Raw genomic sequence first — 18,351 nt, 5'->3', positions numbered from 1 at the left:
GACTCATCTAACTCTCGGGAAGACAGCAAATATTTCCCAAAATGTCAAACAATTCCTTTAAGAGGTTAACACAACTAATCTGTGAGTATTCAGCATGTTTTGTGCACAGCCACAGTGAAGGCCCTCACCTACTATAGCTGCTGCTTGTCACTTTATCAAATTCAGTTGTTCTCTTTGGTACCAAAGCAAATAGAGTCATTAATTACTTTCCATCAGCCGGTCGGAGCCACAACACCTGATCAATACCCCCCACCAAACACACACACACACGCACACACAAACACACACACACATACACATATCTGTCATTCACCACTGTGGAATACACTTCCCACACACAAGACAAACCATCCTGGGTCAACGCTCTTCCTCCCACTCAGACTGAGGACAGTCCCATCTGCCCTCCCTGCTACCGATTCCCACCTGTCAAATCAACCATATTTTGGTGATGAAGATGATTCTGGTGACACTTTCAATGGTAATGTAGTCATGTAATTATGCTTCCTCGAGGTGCCTAAATCAATTTTATGCATCCTCAGTCATTTTCTTACAACAGGTGAATGAGTCCTACATGAAAACACTATCATCTGCCAAAATTAGAAGAACAAAATGAGAGTATTTAGAATATTTCACATGAGAGATTTCTGTATTTGTGTTTTGTCTGCACTCAAATTGAGCAGAAAAGGGTAACGTCAGGTTTTTCTAGGCAGAAAACAGCATCCAGATTTGACAGGTTGTTGGGTTGTTTTGCTCAGTATTTTGGACAGGAAACTCCACTGTCAAAAAAAGCTGACTGTGTCAGCTCAACATGACTAAGTCAAAACCTAGTACAGTACACGGCTGGTGCATGAGTGTACGTCATCTGGTTGCCATCAGACATGGACGTTGCCTGCATTTTTAAGATGTTTTGTTTTTCTGTAAGTTAACTTGATAATGTGACATATAAACAGTTCAACAGTGAAAATTACAACAGCTTAATCTCAACCATTGCTGTCGGTTGGTGCAAAATGCATTCTGTGTAACTTTGGCTGACAAATGGTGTAACTTCATCACTCAGTCAGTCAGTCAGTGAGTGACTCGGTGACGGACAGACGCAGTTATAGGGCTGGCCCTGTTGTTGTGGTCCAACTAAAAATTAAAAATTTCTAGGTTTTTGGGCTGTTAAGACATCACCGTGGGCTTTGAGAAACTCTAACATTTTAGAGACTAAACAATTAATCGAGACAATAACTGGCAGATTAATCAATGATGAAAATAATTATTAGCTGCAGACCCAAACCTCACTCACACAGTCTTGAAGGAGTAGATTAGCTGTGTTTTTGAGTGTTAAACTGTTATTATTTTTTTTAAGAAAAATTAAATGTTACAGAGAAATACTTTAGATTAGATTTAGATTTAGAAAAAGTTTTCAGGTGCAAATGTCTTATTGTCACTACAAGAAGCGAGATCCATTATTTGGACATTTCCTAATCTGCTCGTGATGCAGCAGTGATACTAATCTTTGACCACAGTGGCTTTGTCAGTGCGTCGCATGCTTGTCCCGCTCTGTGGTCGTTTATTGATCATCTCTTGAGTTGAGTGTATTCATCTTGACATCAGTCTGTATTAACACTCCGGTAACGAGGGAGCAGCCTCTATCAGATCAGATAACCAGCTCTAGAGAGCAGACTCCTCTCTGCGGGTTTGGCACCCAGAGGTTGCGACCCCTAGCAGGAGGCTTTAGCCAACGCAACTCTGAGGCTGGGAGTGAGTCCGAGTGACTGCCCGCCAAACAAAAACAGAACAATTATCATAATGAAGTGCAGATTGGCTATGAAAAGTCGTTTTTCCGAAAGACTGACTCTAACAGAGGAAAAGAATGATTTCAGAATGAAAGTTTAAACTCTTTCACACAATTAAATTTGAGTTTCCGAGTTCTTGTTAGAGGCACAGGGAGGTTAGCTGGCACCTTGAGGTCATGAAAGCCCCCCTCAGATGAGTGAGCTTATCCCCACTGTCTACTCCTTGTTTAAATAACATGTCAGCATATATACGCTCTCGATCCCCTAACACATTGTTACGTAGTTCGCGATAATACACCTCTATAATTTCCCGCCTGGTTCAATTCTTGGCTAAATGAGATCAAATTAAAACTCATTTGCATCAAATTGGATGAACTCAGCTGCATTTTGTTTTTTCTAATTGAATGTTTTGATTATGTCAGCATGAATGAAATACTGTCTTTGGGATATAATATGTTTGTTCTGCATCACCAAAGATCTGTGATTACTGTTGAATCAAATAGATTAGCTGATCGACGGAAAATTAGCAATTTTGATAATCGATTATTTTTAATTTTCTTTCTAATTCTCTGTTGGCAGCTTCTCAAACGTAAGAATTTGCTGCTTTTCTCCGTTTTATACCATTGTAAATGGAATATATTTGAGTTTTGGACTGTTGGTCCACCATTGTGATCTAGCGAACTGGCATTTTTCACTTTCTTCTGACATTTCCTAAACCAAACATTTAAATATTTAATAATTTGCAGTTTCAAATGTAATGAAAGCAGGGCTGCCAACTTTTGACTTCAGCCAGGAGTGAGATTCGTTTCCATGGGGGGGTTAGGGTTAGGGTTGGGGTTGGTTGGTGTACATGTTTTTGTTCATAATAAAATGAGCATTATTCATGGTAAATTGACCCACTTGACCTCTCTGGCCTTGTTTAACACTGCAATGCTGCAATAACTTTACTAACCTCGCTCTACGTAGGCCAGCTCTACAACTTTACATCGGCAGATCCTGAGTAACACCCAAAAAATAGACAAATAACTAGAAAATAATCTGATTAATTCTTATATCCAGAAGAGAAAAGTGTGGAAAGGCGTTAAGCAACATTGCTTACTGTTGGTGCTGTTTGCTGTGATGTTCTCGAGCTTTTAAAGGCTTTATCAATCTAATTTGGAGGTTGTACTTAGGTGCTGACATTTCGCTTCGCTCTGAGTTCCTGTGTTGATTCTTCCTCTCCTCCAAAACAGATGCTGAGACACAGAGCAGGGTGTGACGCAGGCCCGCTCCATCACTCATCTCCACACACGGTTCAGTCCTCATGACGCTCAGAGATGAGAAATAATTAATTCAACAGCTACTGAAGCACAGAATCACATTCATTCTGACTGCCACTGGCTATTGTTGTTGGCTTTTGAAATATATGATGATCATCTTATCATGAAATTTCTCTCTTGGTATTTCTCTCATAAATCAAGAAGAAAGACTGACACAAAGCAGAAAGCGCTCAGAATGGCTGAAATTAAGAATCAACTGCAGGTCTGATTGTGCAATTTGTTGGCCAGTCTGAAAGGACGTGTGATATGACTTTGAAAGACCGGACACACTTCATGGGTTTATCATTCTGTCCATTGGACACTGCATGTTCTCAACAGACCTTCAAACTGTCTGCTCAGGTCAATGCAACGTGAACAAAAACATCCATGAAAGCAAATTTGTACTTAAACATCAGATTCTGTATGAATTTTTTTTTTTTTCATTTCACCCCAAAGAGAAGCAGCTCAAGCTTCTCCTTTGTCTTTTCTGAAGCCTACAGTGTCAGAGGCAGTGGGGGTGGTGGAGTTGGGATGCAGGGAGTGAGGCGGGTGGTGGTGGGGTACTTGGATGTTAATCTGTGAGGTAATAGCTTTTCTCTGCAGAATTGCAAATTCTAATATATGTCACTTTGTAAAACGTGTGGACAGCCGTGGTCACCAAAGACACCATCTCCAGGGGTCTCTCTCTCCCGCTCTCTCCCCCCACTCTGTCCGTCCGCAACAATGGCTGCCAAGTGTAACATGCTACTTTTAATTTGCAATAACACGTGACAATAGCAGATTAATGGGTCTTATGACACCTGTGTCCCTGAAGCTCCTCTTGCCGAGACCCAGTGTACATAACGTGTGTCACACTACATTATCTCTACATCCCTCCTGTAATGGGGACCTTTTTTTAAGGGCACTGCTGACTTGGAAACTTAGGAGCTGTCTGCTCGCTTGGCAGAGAGCCACAGCTACTGCCTAAAACAAATACTCTGGGCTACACAGCCAATCCATTTCACCGCAGCTTGTGTTGCACACCGCCTCCCCTCCCTAACCCTTCCCCTCCTTTCCTTCCCTTCCCTTCGCTCATTTTTGTTCATGTTTTCAACCCTTGATAATGACTGCTTGTGCCATAATCATCATGAGGCTTACCAAGTTAAATAGGGCTCAGGCAAGCCACTGTGCTGTGAGGAAATTTAATCCAGGCATTAAGTGACTATAGACTACTGCCTACTGAGCAAAGCAAAATATGTCTGAATAGCAAACGAGGCAACACTGAAACACAGACTTTAGGTGAAGAAATAAGCAGTTTGAGACAAACAGGACCACGACGGTTAGCACAAGCATGTTTCTTACTGAAAAACTGTTTGATTTCAAAGCAAGACCGTAACCAGGATTTAAAATCATCAATCCTACATATGATGTTGGTGGATGACTGGTTTTGCTAGAAAAACAACAGTTATTCAGTACTATTTGATCATTTCCAGACAAAAAGCGACAAAACGCCTTATTTTTGTTAGTATTTTTTTATGTAAAGCAAAGAAAGAATGCCACTTAAAACAGTTGATGGTGAAGTTCAATACACACTTAAAATTTTTTTGGCCAAATATAGAATCTGGGATGATTTTCTTTCAACAATGCACCCCCCAAAAATAATAATACATGGTTATATAGGGCCATATTTACCACAGGTTATGACATACTGGAGCTGTGGCCTCAATTTCATATAAAACCACTCACTATTTTCTTGATGACACTCCATTTCTACCAAACTTATGGTTGCAAAGGTTACAAAACACAAAATACAGAGGACATAAGCTAGGTCTCCTCAGTTTTCAGGGACACTTCAGCCACTTCAGTTGCTTACTATTTTTTTTTTTTTTTTTAATTCGGGTTTGTTTTTCGGTACACTTTCAGAGACGACAGCAACAGGACAATAGTGTCCACAGGGTAACATCGTATGTAATATACTATTCTTACAAACTGTGGCTCGAGGCGAGACATTGCTTTGTCGGCCGTGTGTGTGTGTGTGCAGCCAAGGCCTGGGGTTTATGTTTTGGAAAGATAAAGTATCCCTGACCCTGTGGTTCCAGGTAGGCACCAGGAGGTTCAGAGAGTATATAAGAACCACAGCTCCCCCCACCCGCCCCCTCCTGTCACCCTCAGTACAAGTCCTACCCTGTCGCAAACACACACATGAGCGCACACATCCACACACACACACAGCTTTCTTCTCTTTTATCGTAATGCTAGCCGAGCACCTAAATCACAGAAATGGCAGCACATCAGGGGAATCATTTGAGACTGAATAGCCGTAGAAACATGGCGCTGTCACCTGGAAGACCTCCACAAAACAGGCCAGCTCTCCTTCTTACACACGCACACACATATCTTATTCCTCTCCATGCCCTTTAATACCTCTTTGCCCTTCAGCAGCAATCTGCATAGAAATGTGTGCATTCTATCATTCAGTGACTAGACATTACACCCTGGCTAATATGAGAGGTCCTCGAACGACTGAAAATGAACCCTTGAAAATACCAGACGTTTGCATTATGCCCTCGCGATTGCATCTCTTACAGGGAAAGACTTGATTATGTCATTTGCCATGTCCACGTCATGCTGGTTTTTATATCTTTGCCAGGAAATCTACCTCTGACAGGTCATTAGTCATCCCTCCCTCCCTGCACGCACATAAAACATCAATTCCACTCAATATCCCGCAAACCCCCGCGCTTCTCAACAAACGCCAGAACAAAGAAGACGCTATGTAAACTGCTGCCGTGCTCTGATTAGCTCTCATTCCAGAGCACTGCAGAAATAAGGCACTCATTCCCCACCCTGTTTGAGATAACTGCCCCTTTTCAGCAGCCACATCATCCCTCCGTACCCGAACACGCCTCGTAACATGAGTGCATCTGTTTAGCTATTCTCATCAGCTGCTTATGTAGTGACATTAAGGAAGCCTATTGCTTACAGAACCAATAATCTATATCGCCTCAGGCCCCGTTATATCCACTAACCTACTACTTCAGCAGCAGAAGTGGAGGCACTTTTGTTAAAGAAAAAAAAAAAAAGAAGCCCTCCACAGAGCTATAGAGGCTTTCTTGACTGACCTGGGTGGTTGGCTACATCATCTTGACATGTAATTATCTAAAGCCCTTTAATCACTTCCATAAAGATTAATTGCAGGAGACAACAGCGGAGGTCGTGTCTTCAAATCAAAAGACTCCTTGGCAGATTGACACAGCAGTGTAACAGAGTTCAGACTTAGGTGTTTTATAAGGGTCATCTACTGGAACAGAAGCAGGTTTTAATGCTGTAATTGCAAGTTCAGCAAAGTGGGTTTTATAGCATAAAGCCGCAAGGAATGCTACTCGCTTTTTAGGTTTTTTTCCCCGTGATTTTAGGTATTTTCTTGCATGCTACCATGCCTAATCCTGCGCTGAGGTTGTTGTTTTTTTTTTTTGTTTTCCTCATAAAAGAAAAATTCTCTTACCTTCATCTCTTTTCCTCTTTTCACCGTTGGATCGTGGGATACCCAGAATCCCATTGATGGAGTAGGACCCTGCAGGGTCGTTGGAGGCGCTGGTTACAGGCGGCGAGGCTGTGCTTGGTACTAGGAAAAAAAGAAGCAAAAACATTAACAGCCAGCTTATATTCATGTATGTTCTCTATGTGCTGCGATTCCATATAACATTCAGCTGATGCTGATGCGGTGAGCTGCAGTTTTACCTATGGTATGGCCTGTTGTCGACAGGGATGTCCCATCAGGAGATGGATGGAAAGGCTGCTGGACTTTTGTTCGGATGATCCTGAGAAACAAAGGAGAGGCAGGTGTCATCGGCACTTTTCTAGGAATGTCTTCTCTTTGCTGGAGATTTCCAAACGACCCCTGTTTGAGCGTGATCGCAGCTGCTATGGAGATACTGCGTGATTAAGATATCAAATGTAACTCATACGCAAGAAGGGATCTGATCGGTGGTTCTGCCTTAAAGGTGAGGTCTGGAGAAAAGTCTTCATTGCACTTTTGGTCTGAGTGATCTTGCAAACAAAGCATGAAATCACATCAATTCACCTCAATGATCAGCTTCACTGACTCTACCTGGCCCACACTAATCAGCTCCCTCTCTCTCCCTCTCTCTCTCTCTCTCTCTCTCCCCCCACTGTGGAGGTGGTTTCACGGGGGCCGAATCGCAGTAGTAGCCCTTTGCTTCCCAGATCAAACATCTCTGTAGAACCAGCAACCCCCCATGTGCCAATGCGGATGAGGTTGTATTGATCGGGGCTTGGGGAGAAAAAGTTGGGGATTAGTCACACGGGCAAACAGATGCAAATAGAAAGCTATAAATTACATGTGACAGGAAAGCAATAGTTCCTTATTGCCTTGCACAAGCTTACGCCAGCATTAGATTCCTTTAATCTGAATGGCACTTGGGGAGAAAGGGAGCTGTCACAATAATTTGTAAACTTTAAAACTATTCATCATGTATGCCATGAGAGCTATTTTAGAGCACAAGCGAAAGAGGTCGAGTGAGGACCACAGAGCCTTTTCAGGTTGATTTCCGAGCCCAGTTTGTTCCTTTATTCTTATTTATTTGCTTGTTATCTTTCCGTAGAATGAAAATATTCACTCGCTTAGATAAAACCGCACAATATAGAGCCACAGATTATGATTTCAAACCAAAAAAAAATACAGCTCTCCTTTTGTTTTCGTCCTCCACATTATCTAGAAACAGATCAAATGATTTGGATATTGATGTTACTGTGGGTGCCAGAAGAATTTAGAGGAATAAATCCAACACTGTCAACAAAAAAAAAAAAAGAAAAACTCCCCTTGGAGGCAAAGCTACCTAACAACAAGACTTTCCAGAGAGCGCATATTGATGTTTTAATTTTTTTCACTTCTCCCCATAACAGTTATTCGACCCCTTGACTTGTGTGTGCTACATAAATTCAAAGACTTTATTTGGTATCCATGTTCTTGATATTGAATAAGCAATTTGGGAGAATGAATTAATGACCTGGCTGTTGCTGAAAATCCCCCGAAGAAATATTAAAATTGCTTTACTTCTGAATCAATAATATCGAACGCCATTGAGGACCCTTTTTTTTTTTTTTTTTTTATGTCTACCAGCAGCGTAGCGTTACTTGTTGGTTGTGGTGGCCCAGACTCGTAGTACAACACTATCTCTGTAGCGTTTAATAATGCATGCAGGGGAAAGGTGTTTAAATAGAGCATCCTCTTTTGTCAACAGTCCTGAGGTCAGACTGTCTGCCACAGAAACCCACGACTGGCCACAGTCAGAACCATCCGACTGGAAAAGACTTCGGCTCCAGTCTTTTTTTTTCTTTTTTTTTTTCTTCCCTCCCATTGTCTTAACTGGGAAAGCCCCATTTAAGCACATGGAGTGAAAACTTCTCTTGTCATTTATTTTAAACAACTTGAGGCACTATCAGATGATCTGGAACCAGGCTTGATTGTGAATGAACCACTAAAGATGTTTTCATTGATTTCTGCAGACTGCTCCTTTTACAAACTCAACCATATATTGAAATATTTAGCAGGAGCTAAATCAAAACAAATGTGTGTCCTCTCACTTGTGTGTGTGTGTGTGCTCTATTGTGTGTGTGTGTGTGTGTGTGTGTGTGGCACTGGAGCGAAAACGCATTGAAATCTTACATTTCTTCTGCTAAAAAGAGAAAATATTCAGCATTAAGCCGTAATAGAAATTCAAAGTAGCTCTCATATTTGGCTGATAGAATTACAGTTCTTTGTATTCACAATTTAATTTCCCACATAAACAAAGACACATAAGGCTCCCCCTTCATTTCCAAAATAGAAAGCTTTAATTGGAATTGAAAAAACTTTATATGGGGTCTTTTAATGATATTAATGTACATTTTGAATTTATCACATACATGTGTCTGAGCCTCCTTAAATGGGGCTTTTTAAGCAACCACGAAGCATGAAATGAATTTTCTTCAGCCTTTCTCTATTTAAAAGATGTCTTGTGTGGAGCTGTCCATGCTCTCCCATCAGCTCATTAAAATGTAATGCTGATGCTGGCTCTATGGAACAGTGCCTCTTAACCAAAGTTCATCACCAGGGATCTCTGGTGGTGGGGGGGTGGGGTGGTGGTGTGTGTGTGTGGGGGGGCGAGGAGGAGTTTGTGTGTGTGTGTGTGTGTTGGGTGTGGGGGGGGTGTCCTGGTTCCTCCTGTAGCTGCCATTCTTCAACTATGGCGCTGTTTACGAATCTCTTAAGGACAACTGAACATTTATAGCCTGAACAGTGACACCTGAAATGTTCAATTTAGATATTTTACCTGATAATTTGTCATATAAGCATTTACATAGCTGTTTTAACGCCACAACTTTGGCAAAATTGATATTGCACTCGTTTGCATCGTCATGATTTTACATCTACAACAACAAGACATCACCTCAGATTTTAAAAGAATTATTAATAAACATATTTTATTCTCCCATGCTGCATTAAAGGCGCCATCATCGCCTCACATAAAACGTTTTGGGTCCAAATATTTTTTCTGTTATTTTTAATTATGACCTTATTTTCACGTGATGCAATATTTTGCAGCAAATCTACTGTATTTCCCTCTTTCTTAGGCATAAAATCTTGCAGATAAAGCCAGCCTTGCTCTCTCTCTCTCTCTCTCTCTCTCTCTGAGTGCAGGCTGCTCAGCTCCACACATTAGATGTGCTAAAGAAAATTGGCCTGCTTTATAGCGCCACGGGATCTGGTCACCGCATATTGATCGGTTTTCATCTCGACAGATTCACTGAGTCCTGGATGTACTGCTGATTGTTGAGGGAGTTTGGTCTGAAAGATTGAATTGCACCTCTGAGACCACAGGCAGCCTCGCCGCGCTGGGCAGCACAAAGTTGGTCAAACAATCTTCTGCTTGTGGGTGGTGCGCTTAGCACAGATACTGAGATAAATGGTTTCCAATTTGCGCTCTGCCGGCCCTCTTTATTACACTGTTTACATCCTGCAGCACGTTGTTAAACCACAAGAAAATTTACAAAAGGTAACAAGAAAAAAATAAAAAATCTGGAATTTGTAAGCACATTTTTCTATCATAATCTAGAGCGCTGCAGTGAAATGTTTCCTACCTGTTAATGGATGAGACGCTGGGAACAGTGTCGTTGTCGCAGATGCCCTCTGCCAGCAGTCTGTCTCTGATCTCCCAGGCGAACATGGTTGGGTTTTGCCTCTTGTAGTCTGCTATTTTTTCCACGACCTTTGGCGTGGCCACTTTAGGTTTAGACCCACCAATCACCCCTGGTTTGATGCTACCAGTCTCGTAGTATCTGCAAAAAATAATATTCTCCAATGAGGCAGTGATAGTTTGACATATTTCAGTCTGTGAAGCTTCTGATACCTTTAAGATAGATGCTTAGTATTAGTTTAAAATAAATCAGTGAAACACGCGGATGTTGCCAGCTTTGGAGCTACTATTTTTTTTTTTCCAAGAAAGTGTCCAAAAAATCAGACTTTTCTTCAGCAAAACAAGATTTTACAAACAATACTTCACAGCAATTCTGTAAATTCTCTTGAATCTCTTGAGTACACACATGTATCCACACGGAATATGGATTATAAACCCGTCTGAACTCTACTTATCTGCAGTTTAATCTTTATATTTCAGGAAACCTAATTGAAACTAATTAAATTTTTAAAAAATGATCTGAATCTTGGAGGTTCAGCTCTGTCCTCTACATGCTATTTATCTGGCCTCTTCCCAGCATGTCTACCTGGCTGCAGGGTTCGCCTACCTGCCCAGGATCTTGCTGACGCAGCCGTGGCTGACCCGCAGCTGTCTGGAGATGTCGCAGGGCCGGACACCCTGGTGGGCCAGCTCCACTATCCGCTGCCTAACCACGTCCGGGAGGGGTCTGCCGTTCACAAACACCCCGCCGAGCTGGTTCACACCTCCGTGCCCTACGTGGGATACAACAGCAGCACACACACAACCGTAACATTACGTAAAGTCGTAGAAGAGACGCAGGTGAGCATTTCAAAATATATATATAGCAGAGTCAAAAATCACTGACAGAATATAATATAGCATAAGAGAAGCGCAGGTTGTTACACTGTTTTCTATGGAGCAGGTGGATTTACATCTATTTTTTTTAGAAACTTATATAAATGCATGAAATATGCTATTTAAAAATTACCTGTTTCTTTTATTATTATTATTATTATTAATATTATTATTATTTTATTTTTATGTAATCAGAAGGTTGCTATCATGGAGGTGCCTTACATGTCTGTGTTTTAAACGTTTAATAAATACATCACAATGACCAAATTATAATATTTTGTCAGTCATCAGTCACTGATCCAAATATGTAATGAATATATTTTTTTGGCAATTTGAGGGAAGGCAAAGTAGAGATGATCACAGCAATGCAAACCATCACATAGTCTTGCTTTTTTAAAATATCATTATTTTAATAAAACAAAAATTGCCTTTTAACAATCATTCCTGTTTATATGAGTATATTTGCAGATTTTTGTCCAGTTTTGCTGGTTTGTTTAATTAATTTTCTTCACTTGTGTTGCTGGGACATAATTTATCAACAGCTTTGACTTTCTATATCAGATGAATTGTAATTCTTTAAAATAAAAATAAAAACACAAAGCAACATTTTCTTCTTGAACGCTGAATTACGCAGCACGTTTTTCATTTTTTTTCGTCTATCACACTTGTTATGCAGCTACAATCTGCTAATTTAATTCAGCCTACATGAGTCAGTGGGCCTGTGACATAATTACTGTTTTAATTTCTGAAAATAATTAAAAAATATGAATTTAATTGAGGCTCCAATTGTTGAAAGTTTCTCTCCAGTCAAAGCACAGAGCTTAGATTTTCTCAGCAGCTCCGCGGCTCATGTTGGCTATTAAGTTGCAAGCGCCTTCATTTTCCCTGCACGGTAATTTTAAATAATTGAACAAGCTTTGATCACTCATATTACATATTATTTGGTAAATGAAGAGATCATCAATTATTGAAACACATTCACCATATTATAAACCACACTATGTGGGCTTAAGTTGGACATAGAGGGGGTTTGCTGTTATTTGAATGATTTGAATAATAGATGTGACTAATGTGTCCTGACTTATTAGGGCCTGAACACACTGTCACACTGTCATCCTGCGCGGGAAGCTGCAGGGTGATACACGTGTAAATTACAGAGCACCTGCCAACGCATGTTCTTTGTTTACTATGATGAAGTTTAATATCTGCACTTCCTATACAGCAGCATTGTGCTCATTCATGAGATTTCCTAAGAATTTTTTTTTTTTTTTGGTCTGAAATTTGCACACATAAGACAAGGTGTAAAATACGAGGAGAATATTGACTCCACCATCAGCCTTTACATATTTGCCTCTATGTCAGTTTATTAGCTTGTAACTTTGTCTGTTTTTCTGCGCCAAGATGCTGTTTGCACATAAAAAAAACAATCGCTGTGCTCCCTGCTGCAGGCCTTTATGCAGAAATAATATATTTATTATTATTGTTTTTTTTTTCTTTCCACCGCATACACGTAAAAGCTGCAGTGGCAGAGGAACTCAGGTTGTGCTACTTACGGTGCATCGCTGTGAAGGGGTCTGCTTTGCAGTGAATATCCATTGGATAGCAAAGGAAAGAGAGATAATCAACTGAAGTCGCCGTTTCGCCTTCCTATCAAGGATGAAAATGTGAAGAAAAAAAGGTGATTCTACTCGATGGAGGGACTTAGTTTGCCCCCCTCCACCCCCGCTTCAACAACCGATCTGATGGCAACTTCTTTCCCCCAAAAAGTTGCCTTTCTTTGCTTTAACAGTCCGGTCCGGGAGCGGAGGTCTGGCAGGTGCGCAGCATGACCGAAGGGTTGTTTCAGTGATACGACCTGTGTTTATCGGTATTTTTTTTTTTTTCAAAGCCTGTGGTGACCAGAGGTAATTCTCATAGCATGCCAGCGAGCAGACCGCGTTTCTTTTAAAAGAAATGAAACGTTCAGGTCCAGCGTGCAGGGCCCGGTATCTCCTCAATCCTGGTGGCCTTGATTCACGCGTCAAAACGGCGGAGAAACATGCGCACACACATCGGGGTTTCTCTTTTCGCGCTGGATGCGTTAGGCTGGATCTTTGGGCTGGGAATGAAGCCTCTCTCTGTGTCTGTGGTTCTAAAAGCTGCAAACCTCCCCTCCTCTCCCCCCCACCCACCCACCACCCACCACCCCCTCTCCTCCCCTCTGCAGACCCCCCTTTTGCTTATATGGATGACTTGTCAGACAAAGGCAATAGATGCCAACACTTTGTGATTCGCCAACGCAAAAGAACCGTGGGTCCAAATGAGGAGGTCTCTGGGTCTGACACACCGACAGGAAGGGGAGGGAGAAGGAATGGATTCGGAGTTAGAAATATCAGAGTATATTAGACATTATCACAGCTGTGAATTATTCGGTCGCTTACTGGAAGTTTTGAATCAATGAAATTGAGATTATTTTTTAAATATGTGTCTCTTTCTGATCTTTCCCCCCCCAATTTGTTACACGGATTAACAGCCTGTCTGGGAATTCACGGGATATATATGTGCACAAGTCGGATTTAGCTCGATTCTTCTTTTATTTTTGTCTTTTTACTTATTTTTTTTAAAATCAGCAGTCTTTAAGTCAGCTCTGGAACCCAAGTAGGCCTAAACTAATTTGTTTATAACCTTAATTTTTCCTGTAATCTGAAATAGAAAACGTGAAATCTCTGATGTATGCATATGCAGATGTAATGAGTTTTTTACATTCAGCTGATGGTGTGATGATTGCAGTGGTCCAAACTGGGAACAGTGGTGGTGGTGGTGGTGGTGGAGGTGGTGGAGGTTGGAGGTGAAACTGCTCTGCACGGAGCAGTGCCGCTCTGCCTCTGTAGATGGCGCTGTATAGTTTCTCAAATTTAAAGGCGCTCTCAAACACAGGTGAAGTCCCAAAAAAGTAAAACTTGGGGTGCAGTTGAGTGGCTGTGATGAAACTGAGGAGTGAAAATATTCCTCTGGAACAATCATCCATAAACTACAGATCAGTGTAAAGTGTTGTAATGAATTAAACAGCTGATAAGACTTCTACATCTGCAGTCAGGCATCTGAATGGGAAACTCATTAAAGTAAACAATGCATGGTGGAGTAACATGAAACTCAAGGTGCATCTGGGTTTTGGATCCTAATAAATATCTCATTAAAAAAAGTCCATAGAACATGATAACATCTCAAATAATCCAAAATTGTATTTCAGTTCACCACAAAATTGTTAATTATAGAATAAATATATCTAAAAATAATTAACTTTATATGTGTTGCACTTTTCTTAAACCTACAAAATTCTTGAGGGGAAAATAGAAAAGCAAACAATGAAACAAAAAGCAAATAAAAACAAATTAATTAATTAACAAATAATGCAGAAAAATACAAAAAAAAATTTAAAAAATAATCTCAAGGTTACTGAAATTACAGTTAATTAATAATTTTGTATTTCTGTGAGCATGAAGTGACAACAACTCAACTAATAATAATAATAACAACAACAACAATAATAAAAAACGTTCCTTTTTTGAAATGCACGCGCTCTCGCCAGATATCTGGGCATTTTGGAGAGGAGGTAGGTGAGGTTTTTGGGTGTTGGGGGGCATTTCTTGGGGGCAGACGGCCACATCTCGCGCTCTTGCCTCCTGGTCAGGTTAGGGGATGATTTCTCTTTTTGTTACTGTTTTTGGAGTGAGCTTCTGGTACAATATGTAGCACTATAGGCTGTAATTTCACAGCCGGCTGCACATTTCCCTTAAAGCTACATTCTTTTTTTTTTCCCTATAAGACCACCACCATCACCACCATCACCCCCTCGCTCAGCCCCCCCACCTCCCCCACTCTCTCTCTCTCTCTCTCTCTCTCTCTCTCTCTTTTTCTCTCTCTCTTTCTCTCTCTCTACATGCCCTCCTGCTCCCCACAATTTGATCCCCCCCCCCCCACATGCAAAAATTAAGCATTTAGGCTTTTGGGTAAGGAGGGAGAGAAGGAGGGAGAATTTTTTTTTTTTTTTCTTGGGGGGGGGGGGGGGGGGGGCACATATCCAAATGAATAAACCGGTGTTTACTCTGTTTGCCTTGTGTTTGCACAGCACGTGTGTGTTGTGTTTGACTCTGGTCAGATGGGCCTTATAACCCCTCTCTTTTTAGGAAGGAGGCCGCTCTATTCAGCTGCTACATCGCGGGGTCAGACAGCTTCAAAAAAAGACCATTCAGGGAAATTAAACAATAGGACGAGTCAATGAATTATTGCTCCACTTTTATTCATTTATTTTTTTTCAGTTTCACCTTTAATAATTAAACCCTGATACCTCTAATCATCTGAGGAAAGAAATTGTCAAAATGTATGAGTTTCATGAAAAACAATTTAGCAAAATTTGAATACATTTCTTATTAATTTCCTCACTGACAAACAAACTGCGGTGTTTAAGACAATTCTGCCGCATGTCAAGAGTTTGGAAAATGTTTTCGGAGCCCGGGTGCACCCATTAGGAGAGGTGTAATGTATTGACAGAGAGCAATTTATCTTTTGCCCCGCTTCCTAATGGCCTGTGCAGAGGAGAGAGGAGAGGTGGCATGGAGAAGGAGGAGGAGGAGGAGGAGGAGGAGGAGGAGGATGAGAGGGAAGAAGGAGCACCGAGGGTCCACCGAACATCAGCTCACACTTTCAGGTAACTGTGGGGAGGATGATCGGGGGCGTCTGGGTGGTAAAGAACTTTTATTTCTAGGTGGGAGAGGTGTCATTTCTGTGTGTGTGTGTGTGTGTATGTTTTCTTCTTCTTCTTCCTCCCTCCTCTGTAGACTCTGCTGCTTGTCTCGCGTTACTTCACCAATCGATCTGCGTTTCCCTGCAGAGGGGAGCTGACACCACTGGTTGTAAGTTGAATATTAATCCTTTTGGATTTAAGGGAGGGGTTTGTTAGGAGATTTATGGTGATGTAGTTGAATTTGTGGCTATATAAATATTGGCAGATTCATATCCAACCCTGCAAGTCTGAGAATGGCGTTAAAAAAACTGATAAGCTGTAGAATAAGATATTTTTGTGTGTCTCAATAAATAATAATACTCGTTTATTTAATTTAATTGAACAGAATTAGCCAAAAATGTACATTAAAGGTCTGAAAATTACTCTAAAAATGTTTATTTTTAGAAGAAATTGTAGGTATTTTATATATTGAACGAAAAAACATGAGATTTTGGAAGCTGCCAAGTTCTGCCTCCCTACAGTTCTCTTGCTGCACATGTACTGCACTGTACATATAATACTGTAATACTATAACAAAAAGATACTTATTGACACTCCTGTGTATTGGATTTCCACACTGTGTCCTGTATGTGTACTCCAGCAGCGAGGCTGTACTCCGGGCTACAAATCTCGCTGGCGTGAACAGATGGAGCATCAATTTGATCCCATCCTCGACACCGTGAAAGATTGATTTTGCACTTGCTTTTAATTTTGCCCATAATTAATTGGATCATTACAACTGTTTTTTCATCGATCCCCGCGTTGGAAACTGTAAAACTAAAAGTGAATTAGAATGTGACATATGTTACTATTTGTTATACTTTTATGTGTATTTATTTATCTTTTTTGTTTTTGTGGAAGAGCAGCAAAAAATCCTTTTATTTTCTTAAAAATTTTTTTTGAGTTGTGCATCGTTTATTGCCAGGTCTGTTTCCTGTACATTGCAGTAAAACCAGACTGTATATTAAATTTTGCAGAGTTATAAACACATTAGCCTATAACCTGAGAGTGTGGCCTATTGATTTGAACACACACACACATACACACACACACACACACACACACACACACACACATACATACACACACACACACACACACACACACTGGTCCTCTGAAGCATCTCTCAACGAAAAAAAATCACAACATGCCGATAATTTTCCTATATGGAGATATGTAAGAGTAGCAATTAGTGACCTTGGGTTTGTATATGATGATATATCTATAATACCTCTATTTTTGTGATGGTCCTGTATTTTTTTCTGAATTTTATTACAGGAAAGGCAAGATTTTAATCTAATTAATTTGATGCAGTAAGTAATCGACTGTCAGGTTGAATCTCCTGAAAGTTCTTTAAAATAAACATTCAGTAAATACAGTAGATAGAATAACATGCATATGACAGAACTGTGCTTTTGTTGACTTTCAATTTTCAAATGGTTCAGGTGACAAACAGGATGGAGAGAATTTAAGCTGTAGCTGATTCATTAACAGTAAATTATTTCTATATATCTTTAACTTCAGTTCGGGGATTTGTTGTTGAGAAAAAAAAATACGCCAAATGACACCGTTTTTTGTTCCTTTTTTTTGTTTTTTTGTTTTGCAGAATAAAGTTTACCCCTTTTTTAAGACTGAAATACACTCTAAAAATTCATACACTCAAACAAACTCGCATTTTTTTGTTCCTTGTGGTGCCGTTTGATGTTATTCTTCCATTTTGAAAGTGTGCTCAAACCTAAACATGTCAGCTCAGTGCAGCCAATTTAACCGTTTACTGTCTTTAATGGGGAATCATGAAAAATTAAGAATAGGCGTAAAAGTCAATGCCAGAGTTTACAGCTGTCAGGGTCGTATTTCAGATGATAAAACACACACAGGAAGGACTTCCTTCTGCTGTGAGACTTTGAAGTGTCACTGTAAAATCCACTTTTTCACATCTAGTTTGCTATTAATTCCAGTTGAACTCAACTTATTTGTGCATCATCATCCCATCATGGGTCCTCACACACTGAGTGGTTACACTTGTACTTAAATATTGTATTAAAGATCCAAATGCAAGTGAGATCAGGTTACATTGCTTTGATTAGAAAACACTTTGTTAAATTACTTTTCATACCCTGAGCACAAAAGCAGTCAGACAGTTGAGTTTCTGAGCTTTTCCACGCCTCAGGTAGAACAAATCATTAAGAAGAATTAACATCTCATTTGCATTTACACATAAAGGAAGGACCTAGTTACAAAAACACCACCACAAATAATTTGTATTATTAATATTATTATTATGACAGTAGTTTTTAAATCTACAGTATCAAAGCTAGTTTCATATACAAAAAAATAATCAAAATTACCATGAATATTTGAAAAATTTCAGACATGCTGTCTTTCCATCTCCCATGAATTACCACACTAAGTTGGGGAATAAAGCGCAAAAGACTTAAAATACACTGCTTGCTCCT

At 40.3% G+C, this 18,351-nt stretch overlaps 1 protein-coding gene across 1 annotated transcript in view; it reads right to left on the bottom strand.

Moving 5' to 3' along the window:
* Nucleotides 1-10,383, bottom strand: part of LOC137172232 (paired box protein Pax-2a-like) — a 29,232-nt gene extending 18,849 nt beyond the window's left edge. The window contains exons 1-3 of the mRNA XM_067576533.1: nt 10,202-10,383; nt 6,800-6,879; nt 6,564-6,683 (exon numbers count right to left, since the gene is read on the bottom strand). Coding sequence (XP_067432634.1) covers nt 6,564-6,683; nt 6,800-6,879; nt 10,202-10,287 — 286 coding nt within the window. The 5' untranslated portion in view covers nt 10,288-10,383. The remainder of the gene's footprint in view (nt 1-6,563; nt 6,684-6,799; nt 6,880-10,201) is intronic.
* Nucleotides 10,384-18,351: the final 7,968 nt, after the last annotated feature.

This window comes from Thunnus thynnus, chromosome 20 (assembly GCF_963924715.1).
Source record: "Thunnus thynnus chromosome 20, fThuThy2.1, whole genome shotgun sequence".
NCBI lineage: Eukaryota > Metazoa > Chordata > Actinopteri > Scombriformes > Scombridae > Thunnus > Thunnus thynnus.
This window is presented reverse-complemented; position numbering and strand designations above follow the sequence as displayed.